The 21519-nt window shown below is 34.8% G+C and overlaps 1 protein-coding gene and 1 non-coding gene across 3 annotated transcripts in view; both read right to left on the bottom strand.

Annotated features, from left to right (window-relative positions):
* Positions 1–21519, bottom strand: part of LOC149808419 (NAD-dependent protein deacetylase sirtuin-2-like) — a 72846-nt gene that overhangs the window by 31498 nt on the left and 19829 nt on the right. For both annotated transcript variants that reach the window (XM_089976994.1, XM_089976985.1), the window contains exons 7-11: positions 20955–21023; positions 18169–18292; positions 13917–13988; positions 6992–7047; positions 2007–2083 (exon numbers count right to left, since the gene is read on the bottom strand). In XM_089976994.1, the coding sequence (XP_089833120.1) occupies positions 2007–2083; positions 6992–7047; positions 13917–13988; positions 18169–18292; positions 20955–21023 (398 nt within the window). The remainder of the gene's footprint in view (positions 1–2006; positions 2084–6991; positions 7048–13916; positions 13989–18168; positions 18293–20954; positions 21024–21519) is intronic.
* LOC149808420 (small nucleolar RNA SNORD36) lies at positions 16665–16741 on the bottom strand. The gene has a single exon (XR_016413465.1). It is a non-coding gene; the product is annotated as a small nucleolar RNA SNORD36 (small nucleolar RNA).

Raw genomic sequence — 21519 nt, 5'->3', positions numbered from 1 at the left:
TGATGTCTGCAGTGTGGTAGTTTATAGTGATGTCTAGCACTGGGGCATCATGGAGGGCTGAGGGGGTGATGGAGTAGTAGAATGACAGTGACAGAGCGATGCTGTATTTCTGCTGTGTTTGCACCATATAGAAGGTGTTGTTTTAGCCACAGTGCTGATTTGGGTTGGTATATACCCAGTGTTCTGCTGTCGTTGCTGACGTCGGCAAGAAGGAAGATAGTGGTTATCTCATGGTGACAGACCAAAGCTTACGGACCAACAGGTCTGAAGGGAACAAAAGGGGTTCTACAGATCCTTAGACAGACTAAGACGGGTGGACCATTCATGTTGGCTCTTTGACCATCCATCAGAGTGGTGGGGCTGAAAATACCTTGTGGTTGTGAATTGGATGCCGCAAGATATATGTTCCAAATTATATGAAATCGTGTATCACTATCTGTGTGATAATTTGTCATTGTTTATATGAAATCAGTATTTACTATCTGATTGAAAACTTCTCATTATTTATATCAAACCAGTTATCATTATTTTAGTGAAACCTTATCATCGTTTTGAGATTCACGCATCACTGTTTGTGATTAATTATTGTTTCTTTTTTGCATTTAATTTTTGTTTAATTTCATCTTTTATTGTTGACATACATGATAAACATGTTGCATCTTCGGAATTTATTTCATCAATTTTAAAAATTTTATAGCTGTATTATAACTTCACTGCTTACTGCTTGATATTCTTATAGGAGAATGATTGGTCCTAAAAATTTACTCAGAGTTGTCAAAGGTGGATTTAGGAAACAGAATTTAACTCTGAAAAGATTTTGAAAAGAGCTATGACCACTTGATGCAGTGCAAATGGTCCGACTCACTACAATCTGCAATTTACAACAAAAGCTAATACCACTAGATGCAATGCAAAGGGTCCAACTCACTACAATTTACTCCCTGGGCCTTAAACTGAACAACTGGTGCAGAGATATTAAAGTTGGGAGAAAACGCAAAAAAGGAACTTAACTCATCAAAATGATGACCTAGAATGCTGACAATCCAACTTTTTCAAAGTCTCATCAATGTCAAGGTGCATGATAAATTTAGTTTAAATCCAATATTCAAGCTTTAGTTAATATAGAGCCATATACCTCAAATTTTGCTGTAAACCAACAAATCCGGTTAAGCAGTAATCCTGTAGAAAGCAAAATCAGGAGGACAGCTAAAAAAGGAGTAGAGTCTTTAAAATTCAAAGTAAAACCATTTATGTACTCATACTTTTTTTTTTAAATTTCTAAAACCTCAGCTAGAACTGTCTTGTGATCCAACCCAGGGCAACAAGTGTGCTTCCATTAGTTGCCTTTTATAACATGCTGGAGAAACACTGGGCTTATTCTACATATCAACCCCACTGGAGTGATTTACAGATCAATGTAATTACTGTAAGGCTCTGCTGACTTTGTCAAGTGGGACCCTAATGATTGCAATAAAAATCATGAATCAAATATCATTATTACTTAGAAAGCCTTATTAATAATATTTCTCAATCCCGAACATCAAACATTTCACATTCAAGGTTTTCATAGTTGGCTGGACTGCATTAATCTTGCCTATGCAATTAACACAACAACCAGGCCAGGATGCAAATTTGCAACCCTGAGTAACTATCAATAAGTTCTTCTTGTGAAATTTTTTGACTTCAGCAGCTTCTGAATGATAATTTTTCAAAGCATAGATTTCAATAAATCAATGAACTTTAATAATTAAATTCAGCTGCTAAAAAAGGAGTCAAAGACCACATCACCAGGTTCCCAAAAGGATCCAAATCTTTCCTTTTGGTTTGTTTTGCTACTGTATGACACAGCAACACAGGTTAAGTTATTTTGCGCCGAAGAAATTAGAGCAGTATCTAGCCCAGACATAAAAGAGTAGCCAGCCTGTGCTTATCCAATGGTAGGATTTGAACCCGTACCTTTTTTATATAAAAAAAAGTGTGTACAATGCGCTTTCTTGACAACATACCTGCTAGTTAAGGAGGCAAATGGTTGTACCACTAGAGATGTTCCAAGAATTATGAGAAGGTCACACTTGTCAAAATCCTGAAAGTAAATTAGCATGAATGACTAACAATACTCAAGAAACTTGAAGCATCTCCAGCTTTTTCCATGTTTGCTATATACATTATTTATCTATATTAAGTTGACATCAACATTACGTTTACAAGCAATAGTCTCTTTTTTACAAAGAAAAAATTAGGTGCAAATTCAAAATAGATGCAGAATTTGGACTTCTTTTTATCTGTAACTACACCACTCCCTCGATAACTCATGCCCTGATAACTCGTAAACCCGCTTATAATGCAGGATCAGGCAAGGATCCCATTATATTATCATGTTAATTATGTCTATTGAATCAAATAAAGGAGGTGGAATAAAAGAAAAGTTAAAAGGCAAGAAAATCTTACAAACTTAAAATCTAGCTGCCCCAGTCGTATGTCGAGTGAACTCACTTCATTTAATCAATCAAACACTGCTATAAATGTTATTGTGTATGTAACATAAACTACCTGAAATTAACAGACTCTTTCATAACTGTGGTCAAAGATAACAAGACAGTTTAGCGAAATGAATACTTCGTAAAATAAAGAGCTTGATTTCACGGATACAGACCACTGTGGGCAAACGATTTTCAGAGAATTCTTGAACTGGCACTTAGAGATATCCTCAAGAATAACAAGTTTCATTATTACTTCTGGTGAAATCAGAACATCAATATTGTACTAATTGAACAATACAGATAACTGAGTTTCGACGTAGACAACTGTCTCATGAAATAAATGTTGTGTTTGTTTTAAAAAAAGGAATCTTGTTTGGTGGTGTAACAACATTTAGTCTAGTTCCCTGCTCTGTGGACTCCACATCTGGCAGGATACTATTAAACACTACTATGGGAACCACACTAATGAAGAAAACAAAAAGCAGTGATGTGTTACACAGATTTTTTGTGAACACGTGATGGTTGTTGAAACCAGTTGGAACTATCTTTTACATGTTGGACATTTTTGAAAATAAATGTTATTTAAACAGAATAACGAACAACTTTATTAGAAAAAGAGTGTTATTAAAAATTATTATTTACATGATTGTAAAATGAGGATTCAGTCATCAAACAGCCCAGTTCCCTAACACCTCGCCCCCACGTACTTCTTGATGTCAAAGCGATTTTTTTCCAATTTTTGGAGGTCCCTCTGTAATTCATGCCCTCGCTTAAAGTGTGGTCTATGTTTGTGGACCCCATTGTATGCAAGTTATCGAGGGACAGGTGTATTAACATTGGGATTGTAAAACATGGAATATAACTGAGATTGGTTTATTAATAATATTTTTAAAATACCAATCTAAACCTAACCCAAACCCTTTTGGCTGCAGTGGTGAATTGGACAAAGTGAGAATTTTGAGGCAAGATAGTAATAAGGTGGATTGTTTAAAGATGGAAATTGGATAAATTATGTGGTGTAACTTTGGTCATTTCATGGTGTTGCATAAATGTGATGTCAAATTAACTGCTCTGAATAAATGTTGTCATAAAAATGGATTGAATAACTGTGATAAAGGAAAGAAGGTTATACAACAATACACTAAAAAAACAGATAACAGGTAATGCTGTCCACTGTGTATGTTACTTGCTATATCTCCTTCATTAATGTATACAATGAAGATTTTAAACCATGGAAAAATGATAGTGGTAGTTTTAGAACTGGGTTTAAAAATACTGATCTGTCCTTTACGATGTGGCTAGGGTAATGATTGTGGAGCAAATTATATGATAAAATAAAATGAGAAAAGAATGGGTCCTTGTTGTGTACATAGTGTAAAACATACTGGTGTCGTTAAATAATGCAAATACAAGTTTATTTGGAATGGATACACAAGAGTGTGTGTGATTAGCATTTTTAATGTAGCTTTCACAATTTTTCAGTCATATCGCTACGATGTCTGCAGTGTGGCAGTTTAAATTGATGTCTAGCACTTAGGCATCATGCCGCAGAACTGTAGCATGATGTCCCACCTGATCACATTATCCTGACACCAGGCTGACCAGTCCTAACACTAACCTCTTAATGCTGAGCACCTAGCGAGGCAGCTGTTAGTACTGTTTTTGTAAGTCTTTGGTATGACTTGGCCGGGGTTCAAACCCAAGACCTCCCGCTTCCGAGGCAGACGCTCTAACTACTAGGCCACCAGAGCGGTAATACAGAAGAAATGACAAAGGTAAAAATTAACTACATTAGACAGATGTTAGATTGTCTGACAGGAATTTGTGACTGAGTTATTTCATTTATTTTGCGATAAATGGACCCACCCCTATCCCATTCTTCCTTGCAATAGGAAATATATTTTTTTTAAAGCATTAAGTATGTGTTCCTTTTTGTTTTTGCTTTTTTCTAAGAAAGGGATGGGATTGTATGCAATATGGCATGTAAGAAAGAGTTGGAATTGTATGCAATATGGCATGTAAGAAAGGGATGGGATTGTATGCAATATGGCATGTAAAAAAGGGATGGGATTGTATGCAATATGGCATGTAAGAAAGGGTTGGGACTGTGGACTGTGTGCAATATGGCATATAAGAAAGGGTTGGGATTGTATGCAAGATGCTGTAAGAAAGGGTTGTGATTATATGCAATATGGCATGTAAGAAAGGGTTGGGACTGTATGCAATATGACATGTAAAAAGGGGTTGGGACTGTAGTAAATAGCATAAGAAAGGGTTGGGATTGTATGCAATATGGCATGTAAGAAAGGAATAGGATTGTATGCAATATGGCATGTAAGAAAGTAAGAAAGGGTTGGGATTGTATGCAATATGGCATGTAAGAAAGTAAGAAAGGGTTGGGACTGTGTGCAACATGGCGTGTAAGATTGGGATGGGATTGTATGCAATATGGTGTGTAAGAAAGGGTTAGGAATTTATGCAATATTGTATATAAGAAAGGGTTGGAATTGTATGCAATATGGCATGTAAGAAAGGGATGGGATTGTATGCAATATGGCATGTAAAAAAAAGGATGGGATTGTATGCAATATGGCATGTAAGAAAGAGTTGGAATTGTATGCAATATGACATGTAAGAAAGGGATGGGATTGTATGCAATATGGCATGTAAAAATGGATGGGATTGTATGCAATATGACATGTAAGAAAGGGTTGGGATTATGCAATATGGCATGTAAAAAAGAGATGGGATTATATGCAATATGGTGTGTAAGACAGGGTTGGAATTGTATACAATATGGTGTGTAAGAAAGAGATGGGATTGTATGAAGGGTTGAGATTGTATGCAGTATGGTGTGTAAGAAAGGGATGGGATTGTATGCAATAATCGTGTGTAAGAAAGGGTTGGGATTGTATGCAATATGCTGTAAGAAAGGGATAGGATTGTATGCAATATGGTGTGTAAGAAAGGGATGGGATTATATGCAATATGGTGTGTAAGAAAAGGTTGGGATTGTATTCAATATGGTGTGTAAGAAAGGGTTGGGATTGTATGCAATTTGGCATGTAAGAAAGGGTGGGATTGTATGCAATATGGCACATAAGAACGGGTTGGGACTGTGTGCAATACGGCATGTAAGAAAGGGATGGGATTGTATGCAATATGGTGTGTAAGAAAGGGTTGGGAATGTATCGTGCATAAAAAAGGGTTGGAATGTATGCAATATGGCATGTAAGAAAGGGATGAGATTGTATGCAATATGACATGTAAGAAAGGGATGGGATTGTATGCAATATGGCATGTAAAAATGGATGGGATTGTATGCAATATGACATGTAAGAAATGGGTTGGAATTGTATGCAATATGGCATGTAAGAAAGGGGTGGGATTGTATGCAATATGGTGTGTAAGACAGGGTTGGAATTGTATACAATATGGTGTGTAAGAAAGGGATGGGATTGTATGAAGGTTTGGGACTATATGCAATATGGTGTGTAAGAAAGGGATGGGATTGTAAGCAATAATAATGTGTAAGAAAGCGTTGGGATTGTATGCAATATGCTGTAAGAAAGGGATAGGATTGTATGCAACATGGTGTGTAAGAAAGGGATGGAATTATATGCAATATGGTGTGTAAGAAAGGGTTGGGATTTCATGCAATATGCAAGAATGGGATAGGATTGTATGCAATATGGTGTGTAAGAAAGGGATGGGATTGTAAGCAATAATCGTGTGTAAGAAAGGGTTGGGATTGTATGCAATATGGTGTGTAAGAAAGGGTTGGGATTGTATGAAATATGGTGTGTAAGAAAGGGTTGGGATTGTATACAATAATCGTGTGTAAGACAGGGTTGGGATTGTATGCAATAAGCTGTAAGAAAGGGTTGGGATTGTATGCAATATGGTGTGTAAGAAAGGGTTGGGATTGTATGCAATATGCTGTAAGAAAGGGATAGGATTGTATGCAATATGGTGTGTAAGAAAGGGATGGAATTATATGCAATATGGTGTGTAAGAAAGGGTTGGGATTATATGCAATATGCTGTAAGAAAGGGATAGGATTGTATGCAATATGCAATATGGTGTGTAAGAATGGGTTGGGATTATATGCAATATGGTGTGTAATAAGGAGTTGGGATTATATGCAATATGGTGTGTAAGAAAGGGTTGAGATTGTATGCAATATGGTGTGTAAGAAGGAGTTGGGATTATATGCAATATGTTGTATAAGAAGGGGTTGGGATTATATGCAATATGGTGTGTAAGAAAGGGTTGAGATTGTATGCAATATGGTGTGTAAGAAGGAGTTGGGATTATATGCAATATGTTGTATAAGAAGGGGTTGGGATTATATGCAATATGGTGTGTAAGAAGGGTTGAGATTGTATGCAGTATGGTGTGTAAGAAGGAGTTGGGATTATATGCAATATGGTGTGTAAGAAAGGGTTGGGATTGTATGCAATATGACATGTAAAAAGGGGTTGGGGCTGTAGTAAATAGCCTGACCTCACCTGAGTCACACACTTAAAAAACTTTTCTGGCAGTGATTCTCCAAAGAATACGATATCTGTAAAATATTAATAAATATGCAGTTTACACAAGTGCTGTATAATTAAACTGGAGTCAGTGCAATGGATTTGTTCATAAATATTCATTGGTACAACAACAAAATTGAACTTTTAATTTAAAAGAGAATAAAAACTGAAATTGCTCACCTGGCATACATCAGCCTAATCACCATAAACAAGAACAGATGGCTAATATATCTGGGTCAGTTGGATGCTTTCTGTTTAAATTTCTTCCACTGCTGTTAGCTTCATATGTTCAGATAACAAGTGTTTTGAAATGTCTATAATTTCTGTATCCTCATCTTTATCTAATGGCATATCAGCATTATTTCTCCGATATTGAAAGGCCCCTAAGACAGAATGTTTTCTTTCAAATTTGATCAAATTCTGTGAAGTATTTGTTTTAAAAATTACAATTTTCCAAATTTTTTTCTTTTATTTTTAGTAATGGTAGCTGTATTTGATGGGCAGATTGACATCTTTGCATAAAGGTGAAAAATCTTTGAGCCTGGACACTTTTTGGTCCAATTCTGTTCATCAATGTTATTTTATGAAGTCATTTAAAGGTTTTTCTATATTTAGCAACAGTGGCAATATTTGACAGCATCATTTGTACAAACATGAGACCCTTCACACCAGAATACTTTGTCAGATTTGGTCCAATTCTGTTGAGTGACTTTTATTAAAGTTTTACTATTTTCCTTCTAATGGTGGCCATATCTGGTTGCAAACTGAAATCATTTGTATCAATTCGAAAGCCATGCCAAAATGTTTTCTGTCAAATCTGCTCAAATTCTGTTCTGTAATTTGTGAAAAGTCATTTAAAAGTTTGTCTAGTTTTAGTAATGACAACTATTTGTACAATGGATGAAAATGATAGAATAAAGCTAAAAGTCTTTTATGCCAGGATAAAGCTAAAAGTCCTTTATGCCAGGATAAAGCTAAAAGTCTTTTATGACAGGATACTGTTAAATCAGATTTGGTTACTTTCTGTTGAGTGATCTCTGAGATGAAATCAAATAAAGTTTCTATTTTAAGAAATAGTGACTTGTCATCATAATGTAAAATCTGAAAGCCCTTTATTTCAGAATACTTTCCTATACATTTGGTCCAATTTTGTTTAGCAGCATTTAAGAAGTCATTAATGCTTTTGTTTTTTAATGGTGACCATTTCTGATGCCTAATTAAAATCTTTCAAATTACTTTGAAAATTCTTCATGCCACAATGTTTTCTGTAAAAAAAATTGTACAAATTCTGTTCAATGGGTTTTAAGAATAAGTCATTTAATAGTTTACCTATACTTAATGTCAGATTGTCATCATTTGTATAAAACTGAAAGCCCTTATGCAACAATGCTTTTGTGTTAAATTTGGTCAAATTTTGTTTGGTGGTTTATGCGAAGAAATCAATGCAACCAGTAATAGTAGCAATATTTGATAGTGGAATAGCATCATATTGAACAAATTTTGGAAAGCACTTCCTGACAAAACGCTTGTCAAATTTAGTAAAATTCTGTTCAGCAGTTGTTGAGAAGTCATTTAACATTTCCTATGTTTTATAACGGTGGCCATATTTGATGTCAGACTGGCATCATTTGAACAGCTTTTATGTCAGTATGCTTTCTGTCATTATTCTGTTTAGTGTTCTATCCAAGATCATTGAAAGGTTTTCTATTATTATTATTATTATTACTACTATAAAGTAAAATAAAAAGAATAATATCAGTTATTATATGCTCATTTTTTTCTCCGTTATCTTTACACTGTCAGAATCATTCATTATTTTACAATACTGCACACCTTCATATTGCATTCACATGCATAAAGGAACTACTTTCTATTGTAAACAAACAGTGGACGCAGACGCCAGCACTTTTGATTTGTAAAAATATCATGTACACTTGCGTAGTAGGTGCTTTATGTTTTGGTTGATTAAATTTGTTTCTGAATGAAGTAAAGCGAATGTTTTGTGGACTGCCACATACCAGCTGCTTTGGCACATTGTTTCGGATTTATGCTAGCTATACAGTAGAGAAAGGGTCCTTACATACAATTGACAAGGCATAAACTGTCTTCTTTAGCTGGTAGTAAGAATGGCAAAAAAATATACTTACAGTTTTACATCCTAATTTCCTCAAAGTGTACTTTCTTAGTTTTGCAAATTTGAAGTACATGAGCCATGTCATAGGTTCTCAATCTTGATTACACATTTTGAAATTGTACTGTAATTTTGTTAAGTTCTATTACATCCTCCTTACTGTACTCAAAATGAAATAAGCATTAAATTCCATAGCATCTTTTTGACAATTGCAATTGAAAGACTTCATATTTTTCCCACATTATGATTTCAAACATTCAATGACATAAACCGAAAAACATTTGCAGATGTCAACACGCTTATCCCTCGCTTCTTCAATCTGATGTATTTCATGTGGAATTGTCAAATAAATCCAGTCCATAATCACGCAATTACGTAGAATTGACAAAAATACCAAAATCTATTCTTTCCAGATCAAATGGAAAACTTGTTGCAGTGCACATTCATTCACAATATGACTCCAAATTTCAATTTTAAGTAGACAAAGACGCCATTTTTTTCGAAACTGATGTCTAGCATGCGACAAAGTTCAAATTTGTCTGGGCGGAGTTATGTGCATATTAATAATGTGGTTGTTGTGTAATGATGAATCTGCGCTCTTGTATTTAGTTTGGAATATGGCATACATTCATTTACTTTGTTTCTTGTAGTATATTTTGTTTATATAATTAAGCCTTAGGTAGAATAAGAAAATGAGCATGTTAAAAAAGGTTACTGCACTTGTATGGGAAAATATGAACTAGTTTTGTCGGCTTGATATAATGCACCCTCAAGGTTGTGCAGTATTACATCCGAAAAACTCGTTCATATTTTCCCACACAAATGCAGTAACCTATAATTACAGGAGAGATTCTGTAAACATATAACTGAAGCTATGGCAAGCCTACTAAATTTGAATGTTCTGAATACTTAAATTTTCTTTTAAATGAAAAGTTAAAGAATGAATATATTTATTTTTTTAAATTATCAACTGAAAACTTAGTTTCATATTATTACTATTGTATGTTTGAATAGTATGAACAATGGTGAGTGTTCTTTTAGTATCCCCTTCCCCCATCAGAATTGACTGACATAAAGTTCAACTGTATTCAACATTAAAATAAACATGTTCACAAAGAAGAAATTTGCAAAGCAGAGTTGTGGTGTGCTTGTGTCTTAATTGATATATAAAATCCATAGTTGCATCCCTCTGACATCAAGTAGCCCAAAATATGTCCGTTTCTTTGTGTCATCATAAAAATTCTTAAACAAATATTGGCTTAGTTCAGCCTAAGATATAATGTCACAAAATAGATGCCTAACATTTTAGTTGGTTTTTGTATTATCCAATGATTATTGAGTTTTCAATTACACATATGTACAAAAGTTTATATCACAGTACACTGACAAATACAAGAGTCAATAAAGTTGTTTGCAAGATAACATTTAGATTTCAACACACTATCCAACTGCTCAACCATGACCACATTCTCAACACACTATCCAACTACTCAACCAAGACCACATTCTCAACACACTTAACTACTCAACCAAGACCACATTCTCAACACACTATCTAACTACTCAACCAAGACCACATTCTCAACACACTATCCAAATACTCAACCATGACCACATTCTCAACACACTATCCAACTACTCAACCATGACCACATTCTCAACACACTATCCAACTACTCAACCATAACCACATTCTCAACACACTATCCAACTACTCAACCAAGACCATATTATCTACACACTATCCAACTACTCAACCATAACCACATTCTCAACACACTATCCAACTACTCAACGATGACCACATTCTCAACACACTATCCAAATACTCAACCAAGACCACATTCTCAACACACTATCCAACTACTCAACCAAGACCACATTCTCAACACACTATCCAACTACTCAACCAAGACCACATTCTCAACACACTATCCAACTACTCAACCATGACCACATTCTCAACACACTATCCAACTACTCAACCATGACCATATTCTCAACACACTATCCAAATACTCAACCAAGACCACATTCTCAACACACTATCCAACTACTCAACCATGACCACATTCTCAACACACTATCCAACTACTCAACCATAACCACATTCTCAACACACTATCCAACTACTCAACCAAGACCACATTATCTACACACAATCCAACTACTCAACCATAACCACATTCTCAACACACTATCCAACTACTCAACCAAGACCACATTATCTACACACAATCCAACTACTCAACCATGACCACATTCTCAACACACTATCCAAATACTCAACCAAGACCACATTCTCAACACACTATCCAACTACTCAACCATGACCACATTCTCAACACACTATCCAAATACTCAACCAAGACCACATTCTCAACACACTATCCAACTACTCAACCATGACCACATTCTCAACACACTATCCAAATACTCAACCAAGACCACATTCTCAACACACTATCCAACTACTCAACCATGACCATATTCTCAACACACTATCCAAATACTCAACCAAGATCACATTCTCAACACACTATCCAACTACCCAACCATGACCACATTCTCAACACACTATCCAAATACTCAACCATGACCATTCTCAACACACTATCCAAATACTCAACCAAGACCACATTCTCAACACACTATCCAACTACTCAACCATGACCACATTCTCAACACACTATCCAAATGCTCAACATGACCACATTCTCAACACACTATCCAACTACTCAACCATGACCACATTCTCAACACACTATCCAAATACTCAACCAAGACCACATTCTCAACACACTATCCAACTACTCAACCATGACCACATTCTCAACACACTATCCAACTACTCAACCATGACCACATTCTCAACACACTATCCAAATACTCAACCATAACCACATTCTCAACACACTATCCAACTACTCAACCATGACCACATTCTCAACACACTATCCAAATACTCAACCATGACCACATTCTCAACACACTATCCAACTACTCAACCATGACCACATTCTCAACACACTATCCAACTACTCAACCATAACCACATTCTCAACACACTATCCAACTACTCAACCAAGACCACATTATCTACACACTATCCAACTACTCAACCATAACCACATTCTCAACACACTATCGAACTACTCAACCATGACCACATTCTCAACACACTATCCAAATACTCAACCAAGACCACATTCTCAACACACTATCCAACTACTCAACCAAGACCACATTCTCAACACACTATCCAACTACTCAACCAAGACCACATTCTCAACACACTATCCAACTACTCAACCATGACCATATTCTCAACACACTATCCAAATACTCAACCATGACCACATTCTCAACACACTATCCAACTACTCAACCATGACCATATTCTCAACACACTATCCAAATACTCAACCAAGACCACATTCTCAACACACTATCCAACTACTCAACCATGACCACATTCTCAACACACTATCCAACTACTCAACCATAACCACATTCTCAACACACTATCCAACTACTCAACCAAGACCACATTATCTACACACTATCCAACTACTCAACCATGACCACATTCTCAACACACTATCCAACTACTCAACCATGACCACATTCTCAACACACTATCCAACTACTCAACCATGACCACATTCTCAACACACTATCCAAATACTCAACCAAGACCACATTCTCAACACACTATCCAACTACTCAACCAAGACCACATTCTCAACACACTATCCAACTACTCAACCAAGACCACATTCTCAACACACTATCCAACTTGTCAACCATGACCACATTCTCAACACACTATCCAAATACTCAACCATGACCATATTCTCAACACACTATCCAAATACTCAACCAAGACCACATTCTCAACACACTATCCAACTACTCAACCATGACCACATTCTCAACACACTATCCAACTACTCAACCATGACCACATTCTCAACACACTATCCAAATACTCAACCATGACCACATTCTCAACACACTATCGAACTACTCAACCATGACCACATTCTCAACACACTATCCAAATACTCAACCAAGACCACATTCTCAACACACTATCCAACTACTCAACCATGACCACATTCTCAACACACTATCCAACTACTCAACCATGACCATATTCTCAACACACTATCCAAATACTCAACCAAGACCACATTCTCAACACACTATCCAACTACTCAACCAAGACCACATTCTCTGCACACTATCCAAATACTCAACCATGACCACATTCTCAACACACTATCCAAATACTCAACCAAGACCACATTATCTACACACTATCCAACTACTCAACCAAGACCACATTCTCAACACACTATCCAACTACTCAACCAAGACCACATTCTCTTCATCATTAAAATTCCCTTTTCACTGGATTTATTGAATCTAACTGAATTATTACTGAATAGATAAATGAATTTCAATCCAGTGTTGTGAAATGACTCTCTTGTATTAGTTAATTCATTAATTGTTACTACAACATCAGGAATGGTTTCAAATTATGCAAATTTTCTTACCATCAATATTTGTTTGCAATCCTGACCCTGGCAGCACATCATTTAAACAATTATCAGATAATGAGTGTTGAAGTCATTTAGAAAATAAATGTTCAAAGTGTTTTCTGCATTTCTGTTAGACTGAAACAGAACATGAAGTCTTCATATACAACCAGAACTGTCTAACAAACAAAATACCAAAATCAAACTGGCTACAAAAGAAATCTACCTGGTTTCACGATTCCATCACAGCCTTTTGCCTCACATTTGGGAATTGAACTTTTTTGAGACAGTATAATTTCTGTAAAGAAAGACAGAGAAGGAATGGAAAATGAAGTTTACCTTATGGTAACAATAACAAAATTCTGCCATAATTCATTATAGGATTTCAAATTTTTTTTATTAGATTTTTCAATACTTAAATGAATTTAAAGTTAACCAAAAGCATTTGTAATTAAACATTTTCAAAATGCACTTAATCCATGAAAAAACTGTCATCACCAAAAAATGAGTCAAAATGAAAGATGCAAAACTGTACTACTGTAATAAACTGGTATGGATAACACTCCAAAGACTACTGGTCCAATGTTTTTGATTGGACATGATTGCTGTCCAATGGTAATAAACTATGCCTAACACCCCAAAGACTACTGGTACAATGTTTTTGATTGGACATGATTGCTGTCCAATGGTAATAAACTAAGACTAACACGCCAAAGACTACTGGTACAATGTTTTTGATTGGACATAATTGCTGTTTGCAACATATTAACAGCGTAGAAGTTACTTAAAAGAAAAACTGTTGGTGATTAATTTCTTTTATTCTTAAATGATGAACGCATGTTAATTTCCCATACGAAACAAGAGTACAGCATATGGGATACCCAACCAGTCTTGAAACTTAATAATTATATGAATCTCTATAAGTACAATGCCTTTAAAAATAAAAAGGTCACCATGACCTATATTCTATGCTTTACTATCATGATTTAAGGATGATCACACTTATTCATCTATGCCATACCTATAAACATCCTATACAACTCAAAAAGCCTTTTGTGACCAATGCACTCTGAAGTTAAAATAAATATGTTTATTCAAAAGAAATCTTTTCCAGTTAATGATGATGCATTTTATATTGTGATAAGTTCCCCTCATCAGATTAATTGTGCATTGTACATGTGAATGGGTATAGGAAGGAATTAGGTAAGTGGACTGCATATGGCATGCTATTCATGTTAGACCTTCATCATTGGATGATCATGTTCATTTGTGATGCATGAACTATGTACTGCTGGCACTCACTCCAGGGTTCCTAAAAACTTTTGACTTTCACCCAAGTAATATATGGCCTCTTGTAGCTGAAGTTGTTGTTGAGTTTCATGCCATTTTTCAGAACACAATAGGCTATACATGGCAGCCAGTATATTTGGTGTAGGCAGAATAAGGGAACACCCACTGAAGAACCACTGACCGATGGGAAGCTACTGGCAAGCTTTCTCACTAACCCCTGTTGGCAGAGATAAAAACTCGAACTCAAGCAGACAGCAGTAAGATGCAAGTGACCTGTAAAGGTGAGCACCTTCGTTCACTTGACCAATCGGGGTTGCCTGAATGTATTTTTTACTGCATGCATTGAGTATAAATGAAAAGACATATTGAGACATGGCTCCAAAAGTAGCCATCTTCACACATTTGGGAGGTGAAAATTCAAACAACCAATCCCAAATCGATAAGACTTTCTATTAGATAAAGAGGAATATAAAATACACATTTTGAGTTTTGATGAAATCACCTTAAGAAAAATTATGTTCCAGCCAGGAATAAAATGCAATGGCTAAACTATTTTTAGTAACAGTTATTTTGTCCATGAAGGTGCAAAACCCCCAATCAATAAAGGTCTCTTGGGGAGTAGGAACATATGTACAATGTTTCATACAAATGCTTTAAGTAGACTGAGCTAAGTTATTGTTTGGAAATTAAATACAATGTGTTACAAATCTATACTCATAAACTAAGTAACAGAAATGAGTGAAAACCAACAAGTTTTGTAAAATTCAACAAATAATTTATTTCCCAAGAAAACAAAAACAAAAAATTTAAAAGAACTTTCAGTATTGTGAATTAAATCCCAAATAGTCATAAATGTTTTATCATAATTCCAAATGTATGAAAGTTCCAACTGAATTTCAGTGGTATTGCAAATATATTCCAATACTGAATGTGTTGATGTGCCTGTAGTATCGAATGTAGTAATGTGCCAATGGCCTGGAGTGTGATCATATACTAAGTTTTTTGATATCTCACGATAATTTAATCCAAAAATGTTCTTGTCTGAATTCATTATAATTCCAAATTAATGTTTCTAAACAAGAATATTAATAAGCACTTTGTATTTCCAGTAAATAATAATTTGAATAAATAATTTCATCCAATGAAAAACTGAATACAACAATCAGACTGATTCTACTTCAAGATGTTAATGCAAGAATGAGTAATTTCTCAAGTTAACAACACTATATAAATAGCTAAGACACAGAAATAGAACCAGGGTATGGGGCAAAGGATCATTTCTAGAACATTCTAAGTTGTCAACAAGGTCTACTACTAAAATTATAATGAAGAACATGGCAAACATCAGGCACACCATGTTGTCCATGGGGGAATACATATGTCCTAGACTAAGATTATAATGAACATGTTTACCTCCATTGATATTGATCCTAATATTTAATCTATACTCACACAAAAATGTTAGCTATGTATTATGTTGTTTAAAAAATCAATATCTCTAGTCAGGTACACAGTGAACTTGTTTTTGAACTTAGGTCAAGTACAAAATACAATTATACATAACACATAATCATGGAGAAAAAAGACAACAAACAATACAATTTAAATATACACAAAACAATGACCCAATATATTTTTAACAATAGCAACCTTATCCATGAAGCTACTCATCATAAATCAGTTCATTTCTTTCCAGGGTTAAAAGGAACAGCTATTTGAATTTCACTGAATTCTGTAAAAATTTAAATCATCATCGTGAAATGAAATGCACAGGCAAAATCTATTTTTAGCAATAGACTTCTTCCTTTGGATTCATAAAGGGAATATAGTTACCAGTTACACTGAAATCTGTTCATTATAACTTGAGTCATTCTCATTAAACCAAAATGAACACACATATGCCCACCCATCCACTGACCACCTTGAGAAAGGTAAACAACAGTACCCTGCAATTTTCATATGGTATGGATAGAATCTATGTTGTAATAGAAACATGGAATTCTGAGTTAGATAGGTTATGTTATTTTTGTTCTTGGAGGTTGACTTTCCATCTATGCATTCATGATTAAGAGCAATGAGCTTAATTGTCATTTTCATATGCTTTCTTTTATTAAGGACATTTACCTATCTAGAAAGTGAAAAAGTAAATAGCCAAAGAAGGCTATAGATTTTAGGTTCTTGGTTTTTACCAGGTAATACTGCTCTTAAATAATAGATTTCTTCTGACTCTCTATATCAAATATGCATCCAATACAAAGTTCTAGATTAAAAAAGCGTAACTATTTTGGTATCCTTTGCACACAGGTGTCATCTACAGCAGATTTAAACATATTTTAGTGAAGAACATTGTTTTAATTGTTCTGAAAAGATAAAAAAAATATTTGTATGTCTTTTTATACAGGTTGCTGACTCTAGTAAATTCACACAATATAGTAAAATGGTCTGAAATTAACATACTAAATTCAAGGGCTGATCTAAAATATAAATTTACTTACTTTCACTAAGATTACATTAAAGATCCGCCAAATAAATGAAAGCTGAATCAGAAACAGGGTTCAGGGGGTGGTTTTGAGTTGGAAAATGACAATGTAGGTATTGTCTTTGAAAATGGACCAAATGAATGGAAATTCCTCAGTGTGTTCCTTTGTGATGGGCCTTTATGTTTCACCTGTTTCTCAGGCACATTTTTTTTGGTCCAAATTGCATTTCTTATTCGAAAATGTATCCATTATAATAACCGAAAACAGAGGAAAACCAAACATGTTTCAAATCAACTTCACAATGGTGGCTGCTGATACTGTAAATAAAAAATATCTATCAGATTTGACCGAAATGAAAAATATGTATCGGATTTGACTGAAATGAAAAATATCTATTGGATTTGACCGAAATGAAAAATATATATCAAATTTGACCGAAATGAAAAACATATATTGGATTTGACCAAAAAACATAATCTGATTGAAAATGATCAAAAATTACTCATCTACATAAACTGTGAAAAATACTTTTTTTTATTTTTATTTTATTTTGCTATGCAAATTCAGGATGTTACCAGATAAATTGGGACAGATTGCAGGTCTTAATTAATGAGGTAAATCAAATCTGTTCCCAGATTAAACAGGCAGCCAATCTGTAAAATATAGACCTAGCAACATTGGAATACAATCACTTTTTATATTTCTAACCCTTCATCCACTCCAGGCTGTACACAGCTCGACACTTCAAGCAATGTGAGGTGTGAAACGTTCCATGAGCTTCAACAATCTTGTCTGGATCCATCCCAGTCAACCTCTCAAGTGTATCAATATTCTGAAAAAGAAACAATGAGAAAACAAGATGGTTAATATGCAACAGCAAAGTTCTAAGTTAAATTGGAGCAATAACTTTGTCAGAAAATGTTGCAAACATGATCTTAATTAGAAATTCCTAACATAAATCCTCATAATAAATTTAGTTCCAATCCATGAAATCATTCTAAAGCTATTCAGCAGAAATGAAAATTGTCAAAGACATAACTGAACAAGAATTGCTGGATGGGAAGAGACTATGGTGGGAGGAGGATAAACACAAGGTGTCATCTATGTTGTAATAATTTTCACTGCAAAAAGGACAAGATGTTAATCTGTAAAATTTGATGTATGATTCTCCCACTCCCTCTCAAAGTAATGACCAACAGAAATGCAGAAAACTATTTAGAAAATTTATTTGAAATGTTAATATAAAATCTTTGACTACATCAATTTAAAACAAAAATATTATCCATACAGACTAATCATATGGAGGCATAGAGAGAAACACTTTGGGGCTGGAAGATTATTTTGTTTCATAAAGGATACTGCCCTTAGCACCTAGTAACTAGGCATAACAAATGTTCCATGGAATGAGTTGTCTCCCATGAGAAACATAATGACAAAGCTAACAAAAGTTTTAACTGAATACAGCTGCATATGATCCAAACATAGTTGAAACTGCCACATTGCTGTCAGTGACAGAAAAGCAAGTTTTGCTATTCGCTGGCAAAAAAATCCATATATTCTTATGCATGCATGATTTAGAAGTATATATTCTGTTCATATCAATTATTGGATGTTATAATTTGAGTTAACTTTTCTGACACAACAACACAATAACAAGATAAGTAATTGCACCATGCTCCACTATTCAGTAAATCATTTATGAAATGTTTAAAGAAATTGTAAGTTTAAGAAAAAAAGAACGTTCATTCTGGAAGGGTGGTGGTTGGTGTCTTGTGCTCACTGGGTCTGCCATATAACGGTAAACATAACAATAACACAAGAATACCTTGAAAAGATAGGCCAATATATATATATATCCAGGAATTCTCAATAAGACAATTTCTTTATTAAACTACTCAGTGTTGAAATCATCTATGGTATTCTTGCATAATAACAAGATTTTCAATGTGCCCATAGTGGTGGCAAAGTTCACTATAATATCAGCACGATTTTTTCATTTAGGACCAACCAGATATTATTAAAAAAATCTTTTGGTGAAAACTCTTTGTCAATATGACTATCCATTCATGAGGAATAACAATAACAAGACTGTCAAGATGGCCATCATGGTGGATCATCATAATTTTCATTTAGATTCAACTAGACACTATAAGAAGTCTTCTGAGATAAATCCTCACGACACTATGACTTTCCATTCAGGAATAGCAGCATCAGCAATATAATTAAAATGGTGGCCGTATCGGATGTCAGGTCACCAATATTTTCATTTTGGACCAATCAGATAGCATCAAAAGTCTCTAAGTGAAAACCCTATGTTGATATAGCCATCCTTTCAGATAGAGTAACAATAACAAGATTTTCAAGACTGCCACTATAGCACCCATACTGGGCATCTCAGCAGCACCACTGAATTTAGGACCAACACCATTTCATTTAGGTCCACCACCATTTCATTTAGGTCCAATACCATTTCATTTAGGACCAACACCATTTCAGTTAGGTCCAACACCATTTCAATTAGGTCCAACACCATTTCATTTAGGACCAACACCATTTCAATTAGGTCCAACACCATTTCATTTATATCCAACACCATTTCATTTAGGACCAACCAGACCCTGTGATGAATGTGTAAAGTTTCATGGCAATACTTCAAGTTGTTTAAGAGGAGTAGTGAAACTTGAGGTAATGCGCAGAAATACAATAGAGAGCACACCATCCCACAGAAATACAACAGAGAGTATACCATCCCATGGAAATACAATAGAGAGTACACCATCCCATGGAAATACAATAGAGAGTACACCATCCCATGGAAATAAAATAGAGAGTACGCCATCCCATGGAAATACAACAGAGAGTACCCCATCCCATGGAAATACAATAGAGAATACACCATCCCATGGAAATACAATAAAGTGTACATCATCCCGTGGAAATACAATAGAGAGTACATCATCCCATGGAAATACAATAGAGAGTACACCATCCCATGGAAATACAACAGAGAGTATGCCATCCCATGGAAATACAATAGAGAGTACACCATCCCATGGAAATACAATAGAGTACACCATCCCATGGAAATACAATAGAGAGTACACCATCCCATGGAAATACAATAAAGTGTACATCATCCCATAAGTTCTTCTGATTAATGACCAGTAGAGTTAAGAACAAATAATGAAAAAGTGGGGGAAAGCTGACCTAAATTTCCATAATCATCACAAAGGTATTTATTCCACTGACAAAATTCAGAACATAATTTAAACATTTTCTCTAACTAACCATTTTAATTATAAAAAAGAATACTTTAAAAATATATAACATACATCCAATGTGTGTGTGCATGTGTAAAAGAAACTGCAAATTAAAACTAACAGATAAAAGTCAACTGTATACATGGTGTCCAGATCTATTTAGGTACTTTACAGGAAGATATTTCAACTTGGAAATAATCACATAAATCAGTAAAATGGAACATTGTTGATTACCTGCGTATAATGGCGCAAAAGAAGTCCTTTATCTGCCAACATTTTTATAAAGTAATGTGTTGGTGTTGGCTGAAACAAAGAAAATATGTATTAGAAATATATGTCTGCCAGGAGAGACCTACATGTTACTATTAAATACCACACACACAAATACTGAATGCCTCTGCAACATAAGACTTACATGTTACTATTAAATACCACACACACACATACTGAATGCCTCTGCAACATAAGACTTACATGTAACTTTTATTATATCACACACACAGTTACTGTATGCCATCAGACCTACATGTAATTATTATATAATGCACACACTGTATGCCATCAGACCTACATGTAATTATTATATAATGCACACACTGTATGCCATCAGACCTGTATGTAACTATTATATAATGCACACACAGTATGCCATCAGACCTACATGTAATTATTATATAATGCACACACTGTATGCCATCAGACCTATATGTAACTATTATATCACACACACAGTTACATTATGCCATCAGACCTACATGTAATTATTATATAATGCACACACTGTATGCCATCAGACCTA

This window comes from Sinohyriopsis cumingii, chromosome 1 (genome assembly GCF_028554795.1).
Source record: "Sinohyriopsis cumingii isolate HCF-2022 chromosome 1, ASM2855479v2, whole genome shotgun sequence".
Lineage (NCBI taxonomy): Eukaryota > Metazoa > Mollusca > Bivalvia > Unionida > Unionidae > Sinohyriopsis > Sinohyriopsis cumingii.
This window is presented reverse-complemented; position numbering and strand designations above follow the sequence as displayed.